Source organism: Osmerus eperlanus, chromosome 5 (assembly GCF_963692335.1).
Source record: "Osmerus eperlanus chromosome 5, fOsmEpe2.1, whole genome shotgun sequence".
NCBI lineage: Eukaryota > Metazoa > Chordata > Actinopteri > Osmeriformes > Osmeridae > Osmerus > Osmerus eperlanus.
The window spans coordinates 13,524,952-13,534,945 of record NC_085022.1 but is presented as its reverse complement, the minus strand read 5'-3'; the positions used below and the strand labels follow the sequence as shown (position 1 = coordinate 13,534,945).

General features: G+C 51.9%; 1 protein-coding gene across 7 annotated transcripts; it reads left to right on the top strand.

Annotated features, from left to right (window-relative positions):
* Positions 1–171: 171 nt before the first annotated feature.
* Positions 172–7,696, top strand: rbm28 (RNA binding motif protein 28). 7 transcript variants are annotated; one of them, XM_062461743.1, is made up of 22 exons: positions 181–563; positions 684–830; positions 910–1,037; positions 1,134–1,209; positions 1,362–1,454; positions 1,590–1,661; positions 1,840–1,975; positions 2,104–2,312; positions 2,412–2,478; positions 4,160–4,269; positions 4,362–4,435; positions 4,569–4,704; positions 4,837–4,901; positions 5,056–5,214; positions 5,390–5,539; positions 5,719–5,793; positions 5,891–6,029; positions 6,198–6,245; positions 6,306–6,352; positions 6,413–6,600; positions 6,847–6,964; positions 7,197–7,696. In XM_062461743.1, exons 1-22 carry the CDS (start codon positions 446–448, stop codon positions 7,332–7,334), a joined length of 2,493 nt encoding a protein of 830 aa, XP_062317727.1. In that variant the 5' UTR covers positions 181–445; the 3' UTR covers positions 7,335–7,696. The 7 variants fall into 7 exon arrangements, with proteins under 7 accessions (XP_062317723.1, XP_062317722.1, XP_062317725.1 ...); XM_062461741.1 differs by having other exon boundaries at positions 178–563; positions 6,306–6,600; XM_062461740.1 differs by having other exon boundaries at positions 179–563; positions 6,198–6,287; positions 6,348–6,600.
* Positions 7,697–9,994: the final 2,298 nt, after the last annotated feature.

Sequence of the window (9,994 nt, the reverse complement as noted above, 5' to 3'; positions counted from 1 at the left end):
ATAGCTTGGCTTTGTCAAGTTTATAGTAAAAACAAAGAGCTACCACTTACTGGTCTGTCTGACAATCTTTTTTAGGGTGAATGACCCATCGGATTTGCATCGTTGTTCTTTCGAGCTGGGCCACCGATTGATGGCAGCAATGCTCGAACTGCGCCTCGTCTGCCGGAAAACACAAGAAGAAGTTACCGGAAGAAACCCCTGACAGTTTCCGGTTGTTTCATGATGGCCGTGTTGTACACAAACGTGTTTCTCCGTCATGACTAACTGATGCACGTGGATGTCATGTTTTTGGGGAAACGTGTATTACAAGAGCAAGCTCAAGATAATTTTTGGAAGAAGCTAAATATTGATTTCGTATAGCAACAAACAAACACTTCTCGGTATTCAAATATAGAGTCTCATTAGCTACAGTAGCTAGCTGGCTAGCTAACAAAAAGTTGGAGCCATGTCAGGGCTTACTGTATTTGTAAATAAATTGCCTGTAACTGCCTCGAATGAACGACTCGAGGAAATATTTTCTGAGATTGGCCCGCTGAAGCAGTGTTTTGTTGTCAAAGAAAAAGGTGAAGGAAGCATATCTTAATTGATCATTTTAAGCCAATCTGTATGACCTATCTACTTGGCTACAGCCAATAATGTCTTCATAGCAAAACACTAACACGGGTTGTATCTATTCTATTCAGGTGGCGACAAATGCCGAGGTTTTGGATATGTCACCTTCTCAATGGAGGAGGATGCAAAGCGTGCGCTGAAAGAAGTATGTCTCTATGATGGCCGCAAGATAACAGTCGATGTGGCTAAAAGGAAAATCATTGACAAGAAGGGTAAAGGTATGTGAGATTCATTTGGATGGTAGCTCATCTTTCATGTCAGCATTCAGGCTTTTCATTGTGACCGTGATCCCTTCAGCATCCACAACGCCAGAAACCAAAACGACAGCAGGCACACCGCCAGCCCCTCGAAAAGAGCAGAAAACAAACATACCGAAGAACTCCCTGAGGAAAGCAAGGCTAATCATCAGGAATCTCAGCTTCAAGGTATGCCACACGAGCCTGAACACATTGAGGCGTGTGCTCCGTGTCCACACAGCCCGTACTTGATGGAGCATTTTTTTTTGCCTTTCGTTGCTGCAGTGCTCTGAGGAGGATCTGAGACAGACCTTTGCCAAGTTCGGGACTGTTCTCGAGGCCAACATCGCTCTGAAACCAGGTGACTTAGCCCAGGATGATATCTGCGCTTACAAACCTCCAGCCCCCCATTAAGCCACTCCGGATGTGTTCAGTTAAGCAAAGGCCGAAGGGCCTGGCTCCTGTCAGTGTTTGACAGTGTCTCTCTCTCTCCCTGTCGTGATGCGTGTTCAGATGGGAAGATGCGAGGCTTTGCGTTTGTCCAGTTTAAGAACCAGTTGCAGGCCGGAAAGGCCCTGAAGGCCACGAACCTGAAGGAAATCAAAGGTAATGCGTGGGACACTTCTACCTGGCCTGGATGAAGCGCACAACTTCGCTGAGCTGTTGAGTGTTGGTTTGAAAGGTTGGCGGTCCACAGTGGGTAAACAATGTGCTGACTCCATTCTCTGTTCCCCATGACAGGGCGGCAGGTAGCTGTGGACTGGGCTATAGCTAAAGACAAGTTTCTTGCCTCTCAGCCACCCGCTGCCTCAGGTAATCTGCATAGTTCAGTAGTTCGCCAATGCAACAAACCGACACAGATCACAGTATTGGCATGGACAGTTGAAATCATGTCCGTAACACCACTGCAATAATGTATGCACTCACAGATAGTGTGAGACAGTCATCTTATTCCCACACGCGTCAAACATGAGTTTGAATTGTCCCACAGGAATTAAGAACGGGGAGAAGATTGCGTTAAAGAAACCAACAGCTGACTCTAAGGAGGAAGAAGAAGAAGAAGAAGAGGAGGAGGAGGAGGAGGAGGAGGAAGAAGAGGAGAAACCAGTCGCACCTCAAAAGAAAAAGTACAACCTTTTCTTTCTTTGTCCTTGTTAAGCTACATGTTGCTGAAGTGGTAGACACTGTTTGGATCTTTGTGGAGACCGGGTCATCGGGGCCTCACCATCAGATGTGTGTACACATCTCTCCTCAGAGCCACCTCCAAGCCTGCCCCTCCTCTGCCAGAATCCCCATCAGAGGATGAGAGTGAGGAGGAGGAGGAAGGTGCTGAGGGTGAAGAGGATGATGATGATGACGAGAATGATGATGAGTCCCAAGAGGGAGATGATGATGAGGAAAGTGAACTTGGGTCTGATGACGCCGATGATGACGATGACGAGGACGAAGATGAGGATGACCTAGGTATGTCCATCCCCTCGCTCTCTCTGTACATGTGTGCATTAGCGGTGTTGTGAAGTCCTCCTGTATTCAGGCCGCTCACTGACGCCTGTCTGTGTCCAGGCCAGCCTGCCAGGAAGAAGCGGAACCTCCCCTCTGACATCAACGAGGGCAAAACCGTCTTCATCAGGTCCGCCTCCAACCTCCACACATACCCCCCACCCCTCTCTATCTTCAACCCCAGCACACACCCCACTCTCACCCCAGCACTCACCCCACTCTCACCCCAGCACACACCCCACTCTCACCCCAGCACACACCCCACTCTCACCCCAGCACACACCCCACTCTCACCCCAGCACACACCCCACTCTCACCCCAGCACACACCCCACTCTCACCCCAGCACACACCCCACTCTCACCCCAGCACACACCCCACTCTCACCCCAGCACACACCCCACTCTCACCCCAGCACACACCCCACTCTCACCCCAGCACACACCCCACTCTCACCCCAGCACACACCCCACTCTCACCCCAGCACACACCCCACTCTCACCCCAGCACACACCCCACTCTCACCCCAGCACACACCCCACTCTCACCCCAGCACACACCCCACTCTCACCCCAGCACACACCCCACTCTCACCCCAGCACACACCCCACTCTCACCCCAGCACACACCCCACTCTCACCCCAGCACACACCCCACTCTCACCCCAGCACACACCCCACTCTCACCCCAGCACACACCCCACTCTCACCCCAGCACACACCCCCCACTCTCACCCCAGCACACACCCCCCACTCTCACCCCAGCACACACCCCACTCTCACCCCAGCACACACCCCACTCTCACCCCAGCACACACCCCACTCTCACCCCAGCACACACCCCCCACTCTCACCCCAGCACACACCCCACTCTCACCCCAGCACACACCCCCCACTCTCACCCCAGCACACACCCCCCACTCTCACCCCAGCACACACCCCCCACTCTCACCCCAGCACACACCCCACTCTCACCCCAGCACACACCCCACTCTCACCCCAGCACACACCCCACTCTCACCCCAGCACACACCCCACTCTCACCCCAGCACACACCCCACTCTCACCCCAGCACACACCCCACTCTCACCCCAGCACACACCCCCCACTATCACCCCAGCACACACCCCACTCTCACCCCAGCACACACCCCCCACTCTCACCCCAGCACACACCCCCCACTCTCACCCCAGCACACACCCCACTATCACCCCAGCACACACCCCACTCTCACCCCAGCACACACCCCCCACTCTCACCCCAGCACACCCCCCCCACTCTCACCCCAGCACACACCCCCCACTCTCACCCCAGCACACACCCCACTCTCACCCCAGCACACACCCCACTCTCACCCCAGCACACACCCCACTCTCACCCCAGCACACACCCCACTCTCACCCCAGCACACACCCCAATCTCACCCCAGCACACACCCCACTCTCACCCCAGCACACACCCCACTCTCACCCCAGCACACACCCCACTCTCACCCCAGCACACACCCCACTCTCACCCCAGCACACACCCCACTCTCACCCCAGCACACCCCCCCCACTCTCACCCCAGCACACACCCCACTCTCACCCCAGCACACACCCCCCACTCTCACCCCAGCACACACCCCCCACTCTCACCCCAGCACACACCCCACTCTCACCCCAGCACACACCCCACTCTCACCCCAGCACACACCCCACTCTCACCCCAGCACACACCCCACTCTCACCCCAGCACACACCCCCCACTCTCACCCCAGGGGGGGGGTGCTGACTGAAGGTGCTCATGGATGATGTCATCCCTTGCCCTGTAGGAACCTGTCGTTCGATACGGAGGAGGAGGGTCTGGAGGAGGCTCTCCTGCGCTACGGGGAGCTGAAGTACATCAAGATCGTGGTCCACCCAGACACCGAGCACTCCAAAGGTCTGTCCGCCCGCGTCACGCTCAGCCGCCGGCGGGTCTCGGCGAAAGCGGCTCGCTGATTGGTCTTGTCTGCCCTTTTACCCCCCACCCAGGCTGTGCGTTCGCTCAGTTCAAGTGTAAGGAGGCAGCGGACAGGTGCATCAACGTGTCTCAGGACGAGTCGGAGGTGAGGCCCCTGCAGAGCCGCAAGGCTAGGTTGTCGTCGCCCCGACGCCTCGTGCTTCCGCGTGCTTGTCTTGTGTGTCGACTGAGCGTGTATCGCCCCCCCGTCTGTGTGTGTGTGTGTGTGTGTGGGTTAGACCGGCGGCATCCGAGTAGATGGGAGGAAGCTGAACATCGTCGCGGCGGTGACCCGAGAGGACGCCACCAAGCTGAAGGACAAGAAGGTGAAGGTGGAGACGGGCACCAGGAACCTGTACCTGGCCAGGGAAGGACGTGAGTAGCTCCTCCCTCCTCCACTGAGCCCCCCCCTAACCCTACCCCCTTTCCCCCGAAAATTCACGAGAACCCACGCGTCTCACACAAGACTCATCTGACTACGCGCGCGCGCGCGTGTGTGTCTGTCAGTGATCCGTGCGGGAACCAAGGCAGCGGAGGGCGTACCGGAGGCAGACATGGCCAAAAGACAGAGGGTGAGCGCCGTGGTGGCGGCTGCCCCGTCCACCCTCAAGCCGTGCGCACGTTCCGGAAACTTTCAGCCAGCCAGCGCCGCTTGCCTCCCCTCCTGACCATGCCTCTCTGTGTGTGTGTGTGTGTGTGTGTGTGTGTGTGTGTGTCCCGTGTTAGTTTGAGGAGCTGAAGCGGACCAAGCTGCGGGACATCTCTGTGTTCGTGTCCAAGACGAGGTTGTGCATCCACAACCTGCCAAAGTCGGTTGACAACAAGCAGCTGAGAAAACTCTGCCTGGATGCGGCTGGGGGAGGCAAGGCAGTCCGCATCACTGAGGTAAAACGCGCGCACACACACACACACACACACAGATATTCCCTGTCTCATATTTCACCGATTCACAAATATGTTTTCAGTGAAGGCCACTAAGTGGCATTGTTGCTAGGAGCAGGTTGATTTCCTTCATGGTGGAGGTGCTCTACATGTGCGTGTGTGTACTGTGTATCTGCAGTGCAGGGTGATGTACGACAAGAAGCCAGAGAGGGGTCAGATCACCGGCCGGTCGCTCGGTTATGGGTTTGTGGAGTTCCAGGACCACGAGCATGCCCTGAAGACCCTGCGACACCTCAACAACAACCCTCAGATCTACGGCTCGAATAAGGTGCACACACACACACACCTCCTCCCTGCACGCATGTCTTACACGTCGAGCCTAGCCAATCAACACACGGGAACATGGGTGTTTTTGAACTGGTGAATTGACAAGTGTTTCATCCAGCTGTCTCTGTGTGTGTGTACCTGTGTGTACCTCTGTGTGTGTGTGTGTGTATTCCTCCTCAGCGGCCCATTGCGGAGTTCTCCCTGGAGGACGGGAGGAAGCTGAAGATGAAGGAGGCTCGACAGCAGCAGAGCAAGGTGGGTGGTGTGTCCCTCTCCCCCTCTCCCCCTCCGTGGAAGCCGTCCTCCATGGAGGAACATGACGCCCATGTCGCTCTGTTTTCATGCTCTCCAGCAGCGTTTCAGGAAAGAGCCCGGTACAGGAGGACGACCCCAGACCGGGGGCGGGGCCGGCCCTCAGAAGGGCGTGGCTGGACCGAAGGGTGTCACGGTGACGGGAGAGGGCCAGGCAAAGACACAGGCCAAGACCGGAGGTGAGGCCTTTCTATTCTTTTTCACAACAGTAGTAATAATAATAGTAATAATAATGATAAATGATTATCTATGGTCACTAAGCACTCTCTTCTTTATGCTCACTGTGTCGTCATATGACTAATGTGACACCTCTCTTCCTCTCCCATCCATTCTGTCTGGGGCTCCAGCCCAGGGTCCAAAGCAGGGCCAGGCCCAGGTTCAGAAGCAGGGCCAAGGTCAGAAGCAGGGCCAAGCCCAGGTTCAGAAGCAGGGCCAAGGTCAGAAGCAGGGCCAAGCCCAGGTTCAGAAGCAGGGCCAAGGTCAGGAGCAGGGCCAAGCCCAGGTTCAGAAGCAGGGCCAAGCCCAGGGCCAGGATCAGAAGCAGGGCCAGGATCAGGTTCAGAAGCAGGCCCAGGGTCCAAAGCCGGGCCAGAAGCGGGGCCACGATCAGATACATGGCCAGAACCAGGGCCAGGGCACGTTCTACTCTGGGTTCCAGACTAAGCCAGAGGTGGAACACATAGAACTGGAGGATGGCAAGAAGCGAAGGAAGATTCTGCCCTTTCCTTCACATCGAGGACCCAAGATCAGGTATGTCCACGTCTAACACACCAGGACAAAAAACACAACTTTCATACCTCAACTCCTCTGTTTGACTGACCCCTTTCCTGTTGTGTGTGTGTGTGTGTGTGTGTGTGTGTGTGTGTGTGTGTGTGTGTGTGTGTGTGTGTGTGTGTGTGTGTGTGTGTGTGTGTGTGTGTGTGTGTGTGTGTGTGTGTGTGTGTGTGTGTGTGTGTGTGTGTGTGTGTGTGTGTGTGTGTGTGTGTGTGTGTATAGACTGAGGGACAAGGGCAAGCCACAGCCTCCCCAGCCCAAGAAGGCCAAGAACCACCCCAGCAGACGAGAACGTCAGGGAGGGCAGACGCTGGAGAAACCCATCCAGCCCAGAGCACAGGTACTGTGTGTGTGTGACAGAGATGGGGGACCTTCTCAGGCACACTGGGATGAAGCCAACCTGAACAGTCTCCAGAGACTGGGGTCAGTTTGATGCTAGTGAACTTCCGAGTGCCCCCCTAACCCCCTCCCCCCCCCTCTCTCTCTCTCTTTCTCTTTCTCTTTCTCTCTCTCTCTCTCTCTCTCTCTCTCTCTCTCTCTCTCTCTCTCTCTCTTGCCTGTGTGTCGTCCAGAGCTCTAAGGCGTCCAGGAGGCAGGTTAGGAACAGAGATGATGTCCGCTTTGACAGCCTGGTGGAGCAGTACAAGAAGAAACTGATGGGAGGCTACAAGTCCACAGCTACCAAGAAGAGCAAATGGTTCAGCAGCTAGTGTGTGTGCTTCTGTGAGTTGTGGTGTGTGCATACATGAGAACAAGCCAAAATAAATCCCTCGTCTTGTTTAGAATGTCTGCGATAATTGGGAGGAATTAAGGATGGATTTGGGTTCACATGTTAAACATTCATTCATTTAAATGATGGTTGTAAATCCACTGCATTCAACTGCTGGTACCATCTTTTAATGTGTACAGTATCAGCTTTGTTTGACGCATTGTTAAACTAGTTTCTGTCTAAAGTATGACACTGTCATTCTTCCCCTCGTGTCATGTTTGTTCAAATTGTCGAGGACTTGTGCAAAATATATCATTCATGTAAATGAGTGGCATTTTTAATAAATCACGTTTTGAGACGTCAGTGTTGTGCATCTCGGGATTTTCTGTAAATGTATAACATTGTTAGTCTTACTGTCTCATGCACAGAAATAACGTGTGCACAGAAACAGTGTGCTCAAATAACAGTGCTCAAATAACAGCACTGGGTGGACAAGTAAAAGCACTATTCTTGATGAATCGAGACTCATTTTATTAAAATGTCTGATGTTAAATAAGAAACCTCACTTCAATGTACAAAAATATTACACATTCTCAATTTACGAAATATTCTGGCATAAATATATATGCATATTATTAATTGTAATCGATCAACCCTTTACATTGCTGTGGAAGTAGTCACAATGCATAATAATTTACTTTCCAACTAAACCAACACACTTTCATGTTTTTTTCCCCATGTTTTGCTCTCAGAATAATATGTGGTTTCCTGGCATGGGCCGGTCTGGCTTTCAGGAAACCCTGTATGATGTCACCATTCAGTCACGCCTCCATATTTGGTGTGTGCGTGTGTAGTGCAGTTTGTGTGTCTTATACTTTTTTTCCTTTTTTCCCAAGCCCTAGTTGTTGTCCTGCAAATGCATTCACCAGCTGTGGCTTCTGGTAGAATCAAAGCCTGTTTTGGGCTCAACAACACTACCAGTACCATGTTACCTTCTCCAAGGATTGGTATACAGCATCACTATCCAATGTAAACATTGCGAATTAAAAGTATTAAAAAAAGGTAGAAAGTGCCTTGTGTTCTGTTTGTAACAAATACCTTGTTCAAGTTATATAGAATATATTTTTTTTTCCAGAAGTCTCCACAAATGGTTTGCAGCTCCGGAAGGATCTGCTCATTCTGTGTACTCAGCGATTCCCTGGCTGGTGAGAAGTCTGCCACCGAGTCTAGGATGCCGACTTCTTCTCCAGGTCTTTCAGTTCAGTTGTTGAGCAGGTCTGGAGCTTGTTCAGATTGCTCTTCAGGAGATACAGAAAGCTCTTAAGCTTCCCCAGGACCACCAGGCTTCTGCTTTCTGGAAACTTATTGGGCAACTCCAGCTGGTTCTCTTCCCAAGCTGTCTGTTGTGTCCCTGGGCACATCTTCTCCAGCCAGGTCTTCAGAGAGTTGACCGACACAGTGAGCTGTTTGAGCCACTCCTGGGGCAGGTTCTCCAGCAGAACATGGTAGGTCTCTATGACCTCCACGATGGAGGAGAGCCCCTCCAGATGCTTCTCTGTGGAGGGGTCCAGACTCCCACCCACTAGCTGAGAAGACATCCACTGTTGGAGAGAACAATATGTTATTACTTCATGCCACGTAACTCAGTGGACAGTATATTCAAATCAACCCATTTCTTTCCTGTGCACTGGGCTGATGCAATGAAGGGTACTAACATCAAATAGTTGGTTATTTTTCTACTTAAAAAATCAAAAAGATGCATAATAGTTGATTGATGGATAGATTGATTGATTACCTTGTTATTAAGTGTCTCTATCATTTCCACCATGTGCTCTGCCTCTAATTTGACTTTGTTCCTCACAATGGCTGGTGAGAGAGAAGCCCCTGCTCCCATGGTGAGCAGGGCCAGCACAGAGGAGAGGAAGAGAGCCAGGGTGCAGTCCATTCTGGAAACGTGGAGCTGTCTGTGCTATGTGGGTATCTGAAGCAACACTGAGATGTCTATGGTAGAGAGAAAGAACACGTTATTATCATTCTATTTTCAAAGTTCTTGACATTTGTACACAATGACATGACATACACTCAAGCTTTACATGCATGTCAAGAGTAATATCTCCATCTGTCATCAACACCTATCATAACCTCTACTAATGTAGCATGTATGATTGTCCATCATGGCCATAACCTTCCTTTGCTTTCAATGTGTCAGCTTAGCTGCACCAATCAATATTTGGCAAGAGGAAAACAGAGTACTCTGCCCTGCACAAACACAAGTGGCACAAGTTTCACTTAATAATATCCCTCATCCTGGACTGGCAGATAATTCATTCATCTCAACCTCACTGACTAATATTACACAATTTCTAAATGTAGTGCCACAGTTCAATCTAAGCCTTGTCATAGTTGTTTTGCAGTCAAAAGCTCTGCATGTGATCCTGAAGTATGCTGCACTAGTGGAGAGTGGAAGATGGAGTCGTAGACATCATCAAAGTAGACAAAGAAGAAAGACAATGTGATGCAGAAAAGTATTGAGTAGATGGAGGGATACAGAAAAAGAGAGAGAGATGGATGGGATGGCGAGAAAAGAGTGGACCTTACCTTTGAGGGTCTGTGTGTGTGTCAGTGTAAGGCTCTCAGGTCTCTTATAGTAGAGGGCTGTTG

Coding starts and splice junctions, on each gene's coding strand:
- rbm28 (XM_062461738.1), top strand. CDS start 446: ATGTCAGGGCTTACTGTATTTGTAAATAAATTGCCTGTAACTGCCTCG. Junction 4,436..4,568: donor TGTCTCAGGACGAGTCGGAG/GTGAGGCCCCTG, acceptor TGTGTGGGTTAG/ACCGGCGGCATCCGAGTAGA. Junction 5,540..5,718: donor AGATCTACGGCTCGAATAAG/GTGCACACACAC, acceptor ATTCCTCCTCAG/CGGCCCATTGCGGAGTTCTC.